The sequence below is a fragment of the Leucopleurus acutus genome (genome assembly GCF_964270905.1).
Source record: "Leucopleurus acutus genome assembly, chromosome: X".
Taxonomy (NCBI): domain Eukaryota; kingdom Metazoa; phylum Chordata; class Mammalia; order Artiodactyla; family Delphinidae; genus Leucopleurus; species Leucopleurus acutus.
The window spans coordinates 71,961,771-71,976,675 of record NC_139148.1 but is presented as its reverse complement, the minus strand read 5'-3'; the positions used below and the strand labels follow the sequence as shown (position 1 = coordinate 71,976,675).

Here is a 14,905-nt window from a genome sequence, read left to right as displayed (position 1 = left end):
TGTTGGTGGTAGTATCTCTTTGGGATTTTAATTTGCATTTCCTTAATGATAAACAATACTAAGCATTTTCACATATTTATTGGCCATTCACATTTCTTCTTTGATAAAGTGTATGTTCAAATATTTTGCCTGCTTTTTATTCTGTTGCTGGTCCTATATTTGTGCTGCAAGAGCTCTTTATGTATTCTGAATGTAAGTCCTTTATCAGATATGTGATTAACAAATTTTTTCTCCTAATATGTAGCATGTATTTTTATTTTCTTAAGTGTCTTTTGAAAAGCAAAGGCTGTGTTTTTTGGGGTTTTTTTTATGAAATCCTTCTTTTAAATTTCATGTTTTTTGTGTCCTATTGAAAAATCTTTGCCTAACCCAAGGACATAAAGATATTTTTCCTCTGTTTTCCTCTAGAAGTTTTATAGTTTTAGGTTCTACATTTAGGCCTACGATCCATTTCTTATTAAATTTTGTATATGGTGTGAGGTAAGGGTTAATAATCATTTTTGGAGGGGGTATGGATTTACAATTGTTCAGCCACTGTTTTTTGAAAGACTGTTCTTTCTTTGTCCATTGAATTACCTCAGCATCTTCATCAAAAATCAACCAAATATGTATATGTACATATATATATGTATTATATATGTATAAAGTAATATATAATAAATATTTCTGGACTCTCTGTTCTGTCCATTGATCTATATGTCCACCCTTTTGACAATACCACACTTTCTTGACTATTGTAGCTTAAATAGTAAATCTATTCAGAGCAATTTCATGGCCATTATCTTATTTGAGCCTTATAACCCTCAAGCTAGAATTCCCAAAGACTGCTAGTATTATATCCATTTTATTGATGAGTAAATAGAATCACAGGTTAATTGGTCTGCCCAAGTTTACACAATTATCAGTAGACCTGACACTAAAATCCTCCCAAAACCTAGTCTATTGTTCTTTTCCTACACAACTAGGAAAAATAGTGGAGACTGGGTTTCAAATCAGTGGTAAATTTGGAGATATTTTCTAAATAACAAACTCTTACATAAAGGTGGGGACCTCAGAAAACTACTTAAGACAGTCTTATTAAAATTTTGAGTCCTTTCTTGGTACAAAATAATAACCTCAGTATTTGGCTTTGTGAATAGTACATTCAGCATTACTGCATCTGCTATCACTCTTTACTTGGGGTTAATTGAGCTCTATTATTAATCCTAATCCAAATGCTAATTAGGTTTAATGTAGGAGGAGTCTTTCCAAGAAGGGAACTGTTTCTTGATTTTTCTCTTACTGGAATTTATTTGATTGGATTTTTGACCTTGCAGATTATTTTCTGTTGGTGATTTGCTTAAAAGGCAGCCTTTGAGTAAAAGGATAATTTACTTCTGTGCTTTATATTCCTTTATGGTAAAATGTTATCTTCTTTATTGTCCCTCTAAGTTGATTGCTTTTTAAAAATTTTATTGTACATGAAACATGTACAGTCCTAGGTTTGCATAGAGTAATTGTATTATTCGATGTTTTCTCCTTCAGAATGAAGAAGTCAGATTCATTGAAAATGAACTAGAGATTCAAAAGCAAAAATATTTTAAACTTCAGACGTTTGTAAGAAGCTTGATACTAGCTATAAAAGCTGATGATAAGGAACAACAGCAGGTAAGTGACAGAAGAGAATAGTAAGCTGTAATGTATCATGTTGAAAAGTAGCATGTCACACTTGGGTTCTACATATTTTTTTGTTTTTATACCTCATTCCTACTTGGCATCAAGGAAGAATTTGTTACTTTGTGACTTTTTTTAAAGCACAGTTTGATTGGGAAAAAATACTCAGATTTTGTGTGCTACTTTAGTGGAAAATCAAAATAACTGATTAACATACTTTGTTAATTCCAAGCCACCACTAAGTAGGGAAAACATTTAAAATATTTTTTAAATAATTATTGACTGTATTCCCCATCTTGTTCATATTATTTCATTTAATTAGTTTTAAAGAAATTCTCAAAATGTTTGTAGAGATTGGGCTACACTAACTGGAGAGACACATATTTGGGGACCTTTCGTGAATGAAAGAAGTGAGGCATTTGCCTCTCTTCTGGATTTCAGTTACATTCCAGCCCCTACTAGAGTTCACAAGTGTTTGAATACCTTTTATTTCATGATATGTTGCTCATCACTAAAAAAACGTGAGATTGCTTTGTGAAATTCTTTGTGACCACAGTGCAACATTCACTTTTCCCAATTTAATGATAGTGTTTGATTCCTCTACCCCAGCCGTCCCCAACCATTTTGGCACCAGGGATTGGTTTCACGGAAGACAATTTTTCCACGGAACAGGTGGTTGTGGGGGAGATGATTCAGGTGGTAATGCAAGCGAGGGGGAGCGATGGTGAGATGAGCGGCAGATGAAGCTTCCCTCTCGCACCCGCTGCTCACCTCCTGCTGTGTGGTCCGGTTCCTAACATGTCGAGGACCGGTACCAGTCTGCAGCCTAGGGGTTGGGGACCCCTGCTCTACCCCAAAGATGAAATGCAACATCTTTTGTTTGTCGCTGTGGATTTTTGTTTACAAATTCCTCCCAAAGCACATTTTCTGTCTCATTTCTTCAGTTAAAATTTGTGAAATAATTTATTAATCTTGCTAAAAGGGAATATAGAATTATGTTAAATGTTCCATTTAATACTAAAAGCTACTAAATTTGCCTCTGAGTCGTATACTACCATGTTGATTCTTTATCAGAGAAATCCAGTGTAAGTAGTATGTCACACAGTCTCAGAGTTTTTTATTCAGCCGGAGTACAAACATTTATCCCTTATATTCAAGCAAGACTGCATGTACGCAGCCTAACCGAGTTATCTCTAGGGAAAAAGATTAGTGTTTTAGCTTCCAACAATTCTCCTTTTTTTATAAGAAAAAAGTCGTTATATATTTCACCAAAGTACTGAACCACAAAATTTAAACTAGAAAAGAATTTACTCATGAGGCTTAAACCAGCATGTACATTATGTGTCCAGTTTCATGAATTGTGCTCCCCCCATGCTGTACATACACAAACATCCCAAGACAGTAGTTTTCAGTTACCTTGGCCAGCTTTATTTAAGCATTTTGCTTTATTATGTGAGTTATGCATATTCCATGGCATATTGAACATGTATTTGTTTTTTAGAACCAAAACTACAGATTTGTAAACAAATAAGGTGGTAGTGTTTTGTTTTGTTTTTCTGCTTTTTTTTTGCGGTACGCGGGCCTCTCACGGTTGTGGCCTCTCCCGTTGCGGGGCACAGGCTCCGGACGCGCAGGCTCAGCGGCCATGGCTCACGGGCCCAGCCGCTCTGTGGCATGTGGGATCCTCCCGGACTGGGGCACGAACCCGTGTCCCCTGCATCGGCAGGCAGACTCTCAACCACTACACCACCAGGGAAGCCCTTGTTTTGTTTTTTTTTAACATCTTTATTGGAGTATAATTGCTTTACAGTGGTGTGCTAGTTTCTGCTTTATAACAAAGTGAATCAGCTATACATACACATATATCCCCATATCTCGTCCTTCCTGCATCTCCCTCCCTCCCACCCTCCCTATCCCACCCCTCTAGGTGGTCACAAAGCACCGAGCTGATCTCCCTGTGCTATGCAGCTGCTTCCCACTAGCTATCGGTTTTACATTTGGTAGTGTATATATGTACCTGCCACTTGAACATGGTCCCAAAGGAACTGTAAATTTTAATTAAATAAATGTTAAAAAGAAAAAAAAAATCAGAATTAGGCCCAACTATGGGAGTAACTTGGAGTGTGGTCCTGGTCCCAAAAGTCTTAGAATGGTTTGGAATGGTCAGCTTCTTAGCAGTTGTTTACGTCTCTTGATATCAAGGTGTGGCACACAAACTGCACGTTATTTTCTAATTCTAACCTGGCTTTATTCTTTCCCCCAAACCACTAACAAATAAGAAAAGTACCTATGGTACATTGTATTTTTCTCTTTTTCTTGTACTTTTCCTCTGATAAAAGGCTGATGAATTAAGATATGAATCAAACATTGACTAGGGGGAAAGAGAGACAGTTATATAAAAATTGTACTGAAGGGCTTCCCTGGTGGCACAGAGGTTGAGAGTCTGCCTGCCGATTCAGGGGACACGGGTTCGTGCCCCGGTCCGGGAGGATCCCACATGCCACGGAGCAGCTGGGCCCGTGAGCCATGGCCGCTGAGCCTACGCGTCCAGAACCTGTGCTCCACAATGGGAGAGGCCACAACAGTGACAGGCCCACGTACCGCAAAAAAAAAAAAAAAAATTGTACTGAAAATCATGGCCTATATAATCAGCCCCCAGATAGAAACTACTGATTTTCATAGTTGAGATTGGGTATAATGGATCTCAAAATATGGTCTAAAAATATAGAAGACACCTATAGTAGTCCACAAAAGTTATCCAGGTCATCTCTTAAACTACTAATCTTTATACTATGAAATACTTAGAGGTTTATTTCTGGAAGGAATTAATTTTTATTCTGCCTAATAAAAGAGAACCATATTGTCACTGGTTTCTCATTTAAAAAGCCTGTTTTTCTATTAATCTTGATTTTGGTAAGTTGAGTGAGATGAGTGTTCCACAGAATACTTTGCTCCAATGAAGCAGTCCAGGATTTAAAAATATATGATAATGTCTGACTGAAATATTTGATTATCCAAATAAATTTTTAATCAATAGCCATTTTAAAATAAAAATAATGTTCCCAGAACTGTGCTAAGTCATTAGTTATGGTCTTTCTTCCCTTGGTAATTCACTATGTGATTCTAGCCAGGTCAATTGCCTTTCTTGAACTTCGATTTCTCCACTTTGCAAGGAGGATAAGAATGGTTAACATTATGGAACTTGGCATTCACACCCTAGGGCCTAGAATAAGTATTATAGAGACTGATGATATATTTGGGAAATGCCTTAATCTCTTAGGAAGAGTGACACTAGGTCAGGCTCTGACTGATGAAGAACCTGAAGTGAAGAGAGCTCATTGTGTTCACTTTGGTCTATGAAAAAGACAGTTCTAGCAACTGACATAATCTGAAGATTTGTTCAGTGTGCCAATGTTGCAATCCAGAAGATACTGAAAAGGAGAATTTTAAAGTGGACTTCATGCATTAGTTGTGCCTTATACTGCCTCAGATATTAAAGTTTTCCTATTTCATACTACACTCATTTTAGTCAACTACATTAGGTGCAATAAGTGCAATGAGAAAGAAATAAAAAGTAGTGCTTCTTTGATTTGAAGGTCTCCCCACTAGAATTTAGAATGTCATTAACTTTGCTTATCTACTTTGACTTTCCAGTACTCTAAGCTATGTTAATTGTAACACTTTGCCCTCTTTAATGGGGCTTCTTCACACTTGCAAAATGAAATAAATCCAGTGATGTATTTCTCATAAACTATGATCAACCAATATCAGCAAAGTCTTTGTTTCACCTAGACTGGGTTAGTGGTAAACAAGTGATCTAGCAGAAAAGGGCTCTGTGTCCTATGACTGCGATCTAGAAACCTTAGAGAGTATGTAGTACCTTTAGGTGACTGCTTTGTAAATAGTACTCTCAGTTTCATCAAGAAGTTCATGGACAATTTAATAGCATAAAATAAATAATAAATTTTTGTTCAGAAGGAGTTAGTCTTTCCTTTTGAAGCCTGACAGAAAGCTCTAATCTTTCCTCTTTGCTCTAAGACAAAAACTGTAGGATTTATAAGCTGTCACTTCTTTTAATAAAGAGAATAGGAGAGTAATGTCTTATTTCAACAGTGGATTTCATGTGTTCTCTAACATGCCCTGTTTTTCTGTTCCGTATTTGGGTAGTGGCAAGCTTACATTTGTTCCTGTTCCCTTGATCTTTGTTTACTACTGCACCCAAAGCCCACACTACAAGTAACGTTGTCTAAAAATTGCCGAGATATGCTACATTATTTTTGGTATTAGGAGCATCAAATTAATCATTTAATTTGCAATTTCTGATGGTCAAATGGGCATCAGCACTACCAACCAGATAAAACTTGATTAATTATTTATTTCTCTAGTATGAATGCATGTTCTGCAACTCCAGATGAAACAATTACACCATGGCAAAGTTTAGTTCATGGCTCTTGGCTTACCCTAATTACTCCAGCAGAAAAATGAGCAGCCCTCTAGATACATCATTACACAGCCAAATTCACTGGTTCAGCAGTGTCTTGGTGAATTCTTGGCCATCTGTAGATATGGGCATGGCCTAAGAAAAGAAAAAAAATCACTTGGACTTTTAAATTGTTAAAGTTTAATCTAAAGTAGAATAGCTGAAATTTCCCCCTAACTGCTAAGTTCTTTCTCCCACTGAAGTACAAAATACTCTTTTGTGAAATGTGTTTTAGTCTGAAGGACACAGCATAACCAAGCAGGACTATTTTAATAAGGAATATAATGTTAAAGCCCTTTAGCAGTTATCAGTGAACACTCAAAACTAGTATGAAAATCACTTATCTCAAACACTTCAAAGCATTTGGTTCAGAATAGTTGCTCATTTCTCTCCTTATTTCCCTTTTGTTCAGGATTCCACTCTATATAATCCACGCTCTCAAGATCTAGTATTTTGTTACTTCCTTAATAATGTATGAAGAATTTTTCTCTTAGGTAAGATATTGTATAAGGCCCTGAAAGAGAAATGCTCCTTTATTTAAATCTGTAAAAATAAATCAATGTGAAAGGACCACAACTATAAAATTGGAAAAAATATGTCCACATACTAATTCAAAACAATTGATTTTTCTGACTCAGGCACTGCTGTCAGATTTACCTCCTGAATTAGAAGAGATGGATTTCAATCATGCCTCACCGGAGCCTGATGATACCTCATTCAGTGTGTCTTCTTTATCAGAGAAAAATGCCTCAGACAGTTTGTGATTGGGTGGGGGGAGGATATGTGATACAGCCTTTTGGCTACCTAACAGGTATGCATTTCAAGATAGTTGCATTCTGTTGTCCCGAAATTCTTCAGTTGGAAAAAGATATTGTCGAACAACGTATACTGAAGGATTAACAAGATATGATGGCTGTGGTGCAAAAAGATGTATGTAAAATTTAAAAGCATTGTTTGAGAGTTTTTTCCAAACTGATGGAACTCTGGGAAAAAAATATAATTAATTTTGAGCAGTTTAGCTATGAAATGAATAATGTCTAATTTCTGAAAGGTCTTTTTGGTTTTATAGAAGAATCTTAGTTTTAGTAATAGTTTTGACCAGACACAAAAACAAAGATATTTCAACATAGCTTATCAAGTTACTGAAGCTTGATTAGTCTTGTTTTTGTAGCCATTATGTCTTCTTTCTTCCTCTCTCCTTTTCCTGTTATCTACATACACCTTTATTCAAGAAAGTGGACTGAAAATTGAAAAGAAAACCTTAAAAATGTTTTTTAACCTGGATGAATCTTGGGATTTATTTTTAAACTCCTATGAGAATTTGGCTTAAGTTAATGTTTGAAAATTGAAGTGATTACTACTATATAATTGTAAATTATTGGTATTCTTCCATTATGTAACCCAAATATTTTGGGAAGGGAAGCATTATGGAAAAGTAATTCATGGACATGAAGTCAAATAAATTATTAAGTGTATAGAACAAAATGTTGTAAAAGATTAATCTTAATGGGAGTCTTCATTGCTGCAAATGACAAATATTGATAAGATTCACATTCTACTGGTAAATTTATATAACTGAGTTAGACGAAATGTTGCACAAATATTACAAGTTTATCACCATCACCATAATATTTCTTCAGTTCTTACACTTTATGAAACAAGAAGTCAAGGTAAGCCACTGAGTTTTCTTTGTGTTGTTTTTTTTTTTATCTAGTCACTTAACTTTGCCACAAAATTTACCTCATTTCCATGCAAGACTTGTACAGAGTCATCAGCCAAGGATAATATCCAAAAAGAATTATACTACTTTGGTTGTAAATCACAGTCCTCTGAATTTCCTGGATACTATTCTATGAGTACACTCCTAAAATGGGCATGCTACCCAGTTGCTCTATTAGTAGCTACCAGATAGCACCACACTGTAGACAATTTTTTGCAGACCTTCCCTTCCAGGGTACCAGATGGCATTACCATGACCCATAGAAGGGAAAATGCTAGTTTCTCCCTGAGCACACAGTATCACATATTTGTGAGTTGGCAGTGTGTAATTGTATCACATGATTATCTATACCTAAAAGATTAATGAAGTAACTAGATGTCTCTTTTGGCCATCAAGCTTCTATGTCAGATATTTTTGTAATTTGTAAGTAAAATCAAGTTTGATCTTGGAATTCACAGGTACCAACTTATGAATACAAAAATGCAGTCATGAATGTCTTTGACCTTGAAATGTCCCCTCCCACACACACAAATAGGTAAGGTTCATTGATAATCATTCACTTTGTCAGCTATTTGTTTGATTTAATATTGCTGCCATGCTACTGTTATGGTTCTTTGTTAGCAGAAATATTTCAGTTTTTAGGTATGCTCCCTTTTAGCTGAGAGCTGTATGGTTCTTCATAAACAATTTTTAGTACTCCTTGTTGACAGGACAAATTCCATTCAGAGAAAAGAGGGCTGAGTAACAGAACCTTGGATATTACGTTTAAATTTATCAGTCACTCTAATTCCCTATGAGATAAAGAGTCTCTACTATATACAGCAAATAGAGAAACCATTTCTTGAGGTAACATGAACAAACTCCAGCTCTTCAAGTCTCTCTTACCATCCTTTTTACTAGTTGTTGAGTTTATCTTTAAACTATAATTTCTCCTGCTTCAATTTAAGCACCTTATTATTGAGTTTTTGTTACTAAGTAAAGATAGGTGATTCTCTCCTACATCTTTGAACTCTATGGATTACGCTTGTCACACTTCAGCAATTAGTCAATAAATCAAAAAATATTCATTGAACTCCTGCAATAGGGACATTGGATTTCTACTCCTCAGCAAGCCATAAACTTCCAAATAAATTATTTCTTTTCACTTTTTCAAGGATAGAAATAAAATTATTTAAGTAGAAATTTTAATAGACTTAAGGATTTTACTAGGTATGGCATAGATGATTCCCTTGTCCCTGTTTAAAGTTCCATTAAAATAGAAACTGCATAAATCATAACAGTACACTTAAGAATCCTTTTGTCTTGACATTTGTGTTTCAGCCCTAAAATTATTTATTTTACTATCATTGAATGTAAAACATTTCTAAAACGAAATACAGTTTTTCTGTAGCAGGAACCAAAGGAAATAGATGTATCCAGAAAAAGAAATCAAAATTGGCAAATTGAAATTATACACCATAGATTTTGAAAATGATGCCAAGGTCAAGTATTAAAAATCTACTTTGAAGAAAATATATTTTCACATGTATAGATTGGAATTGATTTTGAGACTTTTAGAGCAGGAAAATATCAGTTTATGGACTCCTTTTGTGAACATCATCATGACTGGGAGGAGAAAAACAACTAGTGTTTCTTTCTTTAGGGCTTTGACACAATAATAAAACAGAACATAGTATCTGACGCCATACTATCTCTCACAAAGACAGATGCCAACATGATTTTTTTTCCTTTTCTTTTAACTATCCTTTGATGTCTGCTTTTGGCCTGTTTCTAAACAGGGAATGTGTATCTAAAAGCAGTTACCAGGACTTCCCTAGCAGTCCAGTGGTTAAGACTCTGAGCTCTCAATGGCTCCGCCAGAAAAAAAAAAAAAAAAAAGAGAGCACTTACCTTTCAAAATGTGTATTAAAAAAAAAACCCTGAAGTACCTCTCTTATTTCAGCCAAGCTAACATTAGTCCCAAGAAAATGAGAACTGCAGTTACCCTGGAGAATAGGAAAATTAGCACACGCAAGGAAAACATTGAAAGGAAATCGGCCTCTTCATGGAACCTACGGATGTTTTGTTGTAACGTCAGTTATCAACAGAAGGAATTTTGTACTATCATTGAAATCTTGTGATAGAAATGTTTGTTATTGTTGGAGAAGAAAAGGCTGCAACCCAATTACATCCTAAGCTCTGTATACTACCAAGACCTCAAAAGATGTCCAAGAGGTAATTTCTCCAAAGACAGTAACATCTATTTTAAGACACTTTCACAGTCAGCAGTATGTAAGTTTGTAGGAGAAAGCATAAGTGGTATATTTAAAAGAATTCTAGCCTCTAAGATTGACTTTGTTGCCCTTTTTAGGGAGGAGGGAGCATTCAGCCCATTTCCAGGAATAGTTTCCTCACCTTGGCCTGACAGCTTATGATCATATTTAAGAAGAATTCTGAAAACTCTAACTCCTGTCCTTCCTCCATATTGCAGTGGTGGTATACAGGGAATATTGCTTATTTTTTTTAAATATTAGATTTTCATTCAGATCCTAAAAGTGCCAAATTCTGATAGATTAGCCTTTTAAGGGAGTTATCAGTAGGAGTTATGAATAAATGGGTTCATCTTTGAAGTTGGTGTTATCCTTGGCAGACAGCACTGTATCATGCTCTTCACTAAGCTATGCTCTGTGATGTTATAATGGAGGAGCCTACTAACTTGTGAGCCTACAGTCAACATACCATTGCCCAAAACAAACCTTTATTAAGAACAGATTTGCTAAGGGATAAAAGAGAATAAAGTGATATTTTCATGGAAATATATTATGATTGTTCCATTAAAGTGTATACTGAGTATATATTTCTCCACATTGAAATTTTATTTTGCATTAACTTGTTAATTACTTTTAATAATCTTGTGTCCTATTTTACTGGCACTACCTCTGAAACATACTATCATGTTAAAACCACATCAGGCTGTATAATGTGAAATTTTGTAGTGTTTTTATTTAAACTTTTATAGAGGCAATAAATGATTTCCAACTAATAAAGGCATCTCTTTCTTGTAATGTTTATTTTTCTAAGTCTTTGTGTTTTAATCATTGTTCCCCTTTTACAGATAATTTTTTCCTCCCCAAAATAAGGTTGTGATAAAAAGACCAAAAAATGCAGAGAATAATAAGGTATTTGGAGTCAGAAAAGGGAGAACACGGAGTGCTCAAGTGGAAATTTGGTTGATTTCCAAGCTGACATGTGTATCATCTTTAATTGGCCTTACATAACAAAGAATTACTCCAACACCAGTGGAATAGAGTGAATATTCAGTAATAGACAACAGATTCAAATGGTAAAAACAGCAAGTAAATCTCCACAGTATAAACAAAGAATGCTATTTTTACAACAGATTTTTTTTAAGTGTCAGTGGTTGCATCTAACTTCTGGCTCTCTTTTTGACATCCGTTGAACATGGTTTTAGTTTGGGTGAAATACACCCATATTTTTTTGGTTAAAGTCTTATGCCAATTAAAACTTTTCATGTTATCAAATGTGGGAGGGCATGGGATGAGCTTCAAGTAGCACATCAGCAGTTTTCCTTCCCAGTTGATACATTTTCAGGAATGTTGGAAGGACAAAATGCACTTCAAATGACCCATGTCTTTCTCAGATCTGCAGTCATTGACTTAAGGTGGTGAAATCCTTTGATTTTATTAAAATGAATGGGAATCATTACAAATATATTTAAAATACAAGTCGATGGATGAGTATGTCCATAAAATTGAATGATGTTTTTCACACTCTTTGAGACTAGTTTTTTATATTTCTTGTTTATATCATATTATAAAAGTAATAGATGTTCTTTGCAGACATTTTAGAAAATGTAGCTAATATAAAGAAAAAAACACTTGCAATCCCACTCCCCAATAATAATCATTGTTATCATCTTAGTATATTTAATTCATCTTAGTATATTTAAGTCATTTCTTGTGCATATTACATATATTCAGCAATAGTGAGATTATACTGATTATGCAGTTATGTGTCCTGCTTTTTCTCTTAACAATGTATTGAGAGCATTTTCCCATGTGACCATTTGTCACAAAGATATTTTAGTCTCAATTACATTTGGACCTAAAGGGGATTTTTTTTTAATTTATACAGGAAAAAATCAAACCTTCTACTGATGAAAATACATTTATTCTAGAGAATTAACAAGTAGCTGCTTTACATAAATACTGTACTTTTAAACTTAGATTTAAAACAAATGATGCTACTAATCTACTTTCACAATAATAAAGTAGCTATATTTTGGCTGCAAGTTACAAGGTACTTCTCCTTGATACTTCTACCTAAGTAATGTTTTTATTACCTATACTAGTAAACTATTCTAAACTCGAAAAATAAAACAAAATCATTTTTAGGTATGAAAGGTCACATACTGTGTACACCAATATGAACTGGGAGTAATAATTTTTTGAAATCAGTTGGAATGTAATTCCAATTTTTCTCTAAAGAGTAAGACTGTTTCTTTTTATTACAGTGTTCTGTTTCATCCAGTTTTGGAAGTTTGGAAAATGTTACCAATTCTGGATTTTGTTGTGAAATAGCAATCAATATTTATATCTCCATTTTATGATATAATACAATGTATACCAAGACTATCATAATCAAGTACCTCCTCTGTGATCTAGGCCGTGTGAAACTCTAATCTTTCCCAGTACCCAGGTCACTCCCTATTTAAAAGTTACATCTGTAGGGAGGCTTATTAATACTTACAAGCTGTTAGGAGACCATTCAATGCAGTGCTTCAATAATGTCAGAACTGGTATCAATAACTCTTGTTAGCAGAGTTCTGAGACCCAGGTCACAGGTTTGATCTCCATTCAGATCAGTTAGTTTATACAAAAGGGAAAAAACCTTCTGCTACAGGGTCACCATGTTCAAATCTTGTCTTGAAGTCTATCAGTAGTCACAGAGCACCCGGGGGGAAGATATGGGTGGATATAGTCAACTGTATATGTGGCTCAAATGGTATAAAATAATCGATGTTGGGAAGGTTCTCTTGTCCCTACTCACCTCCCAGGCCTGTTCTGGAAGTTTATTGGTAGTAATTAATTGGGAATAATTTGGTATAAAATGTGATCATCTTTGACAAAGATAAGGGGATCTATAAGGTATTCATACCATAATAGCATTTGCCTAATCAGCTGCATTCCTTTTTTTTTCCCAGATTCTCCTGTTCTTTTTTCAGCTTTATTGAGGTATAATTGATGGATAAAATTGTAAGATTTTTTTTTCACACACACACACTGTATTTCATTTTTACAAGAGATAAACTGACACCAAGCATCGTAAGTGGATGACCACAACAAAAGCAACAATGATTGCAATTACCAAACACGAAACACAGTCATACTATGTCATAATATTGACATTCAGTCCAGTAATCCTCCACTGTAACAGCTCCTTTACTTTGAAGTGAAAATTGATTTGTATATTTTTTGCCTCGGAGTCCTTGTGGGATTTTTTTTTATTCAAACAGAAAGTCACAAAATTTATAATCATCCTCATCAGTTCACTCAGTCCCATGTAATTAAATTTTCTTTTTATATTGATCTTTTGTTAGCACTTTTATGAATTCATTAGTTTTCCATTAGAGTTCTGAAAATGCTTATTCATTCAGTTCAGCAGTATAGTCAGTTACCAGAAACTTGTACTTTTTAGTCTTTTCCATGAATTCCTTGAAGATGAAACCCTTTAATAGAAACATTTTTGCGAAAGCATCAGAGTACACCCAGAACTGTCTGTAAATGACAAAAGACTTAAAAATGACCACAGTTAGGGCTTCCCTGGTGGCGTGCAGTGGTTGAGAGTCCGCCTGCCGATGCAGGGGACACGGGTTCGTGCCCCAGTCCGGGAAGATCCCACATGTCGCGGAGTGGTTGGGCCCGTGAGCCATGGCCGCTGGGCCTGCGTGTCCGGAGCCTGTGCTCCACAACGGGAGAGGCCACAACAGTGAGAGGCCCGCATATGGCAAAAAAAAAAAAAAAAATGACCACGGTTAAAGATTTGATGAAAGTTCATAATGATGCAATTGACAAGGAAATTTAGTTATTTCTGAAATATACATTTTAAAGTAATAACTAGAATTATGACATAACATTATACCAGAACATATAAGATTTTTAGAAATTTCATGTAATGTCTGAAACATTTATATTAACATATTTCCATACAAATAACCCAAAGAAAGTTTAGTATTAGTTATTTTTTTATTGTTTTTTTATACTGCAGGTTCTTTTTTTTTAACATCTTTATTGGCGTATAATTGCATTACAATGGTGTGTTAGTTTCTACTTTGTAACAAAGTAAATCAGTTATATATATATATATGTTCCCATATCTCTTTCCTCTTGCAGGTCCTTATTAGTCATCAATTTTATACACATCAGTGTATATATGTCAACCCCAATCGCCCAATTCAGCACACCACCATCCCCACCCAACAGCGGTTTTCCCCCCTTGGTGTCCATACGTTTGTTCCCTAAATCTGTGTCTCAACTTCTGTCCTGCAAACCAGTTCATCTGTACCATTTCTCTAGGTTCCAATACATGCATTAATATACGATATTTGTTTTTCTCTTTCTGACTTATTTCACTCTGCATGACAGTCTCTACATCCATCCACGTCTCAAAACATGACTCAATTTCGTTCCTTGTTATGGCTGAGTAATATTCCATTGTATATATGTACCACATCTTCTTTATCCATTTGAATGTCGATGGGCATTTAGGTCGCTTCCATGACCTGGCTATTGTAAATAGTGCTGCAATGAACATTGGGGTGCATGTGTCTTTTTGGATTATGGTTTTCTCTGGGTATATGCCCAGTAGTGGGATTGCTGGATCATATGGTAATTCTATTTTTAGTTTTTTAAGGAACCTCCATACTGTTCTCCATAGTGGCTGTATCAATTTACATTCCCACCAACAAGGCAAGAGGGTTCCCTTTTCTCCACATCCTCTCCAGCATTTGTTGATTGTAGATTTTCTAATGATGCCCATTCTAACTGCTGTGG

General features: G+C 35.1%; 1 protein-coding gene across 1 annotated transcript in view; it reads left to right on the top strand.

Moving 5' to 3' along the window:
- HDX (highly divergent homeobox) overlaps positions 1-6,897 on the top strand; it is a gene marked incomplete at both ends in the record, with an annotated part of 157,196 nt that extends 150,299 nt beyond the window's left edge. Inside the window, 2 exons of the mRNA XM_082864246.1 lie at positions 1,525-1,647; positions 6,772-6,897. Coding sequence (XP_082720372.1) covers positions 1,525-1,647; positions 6,772-6,897 — 249 coding nt within the window. The remainder of the gene's footprint in view (positions 1-1,524; positions 1,648-6,771) is intronic.
- Positions 6,898-14,905: the final 8,008 nt, after the last annotated feature.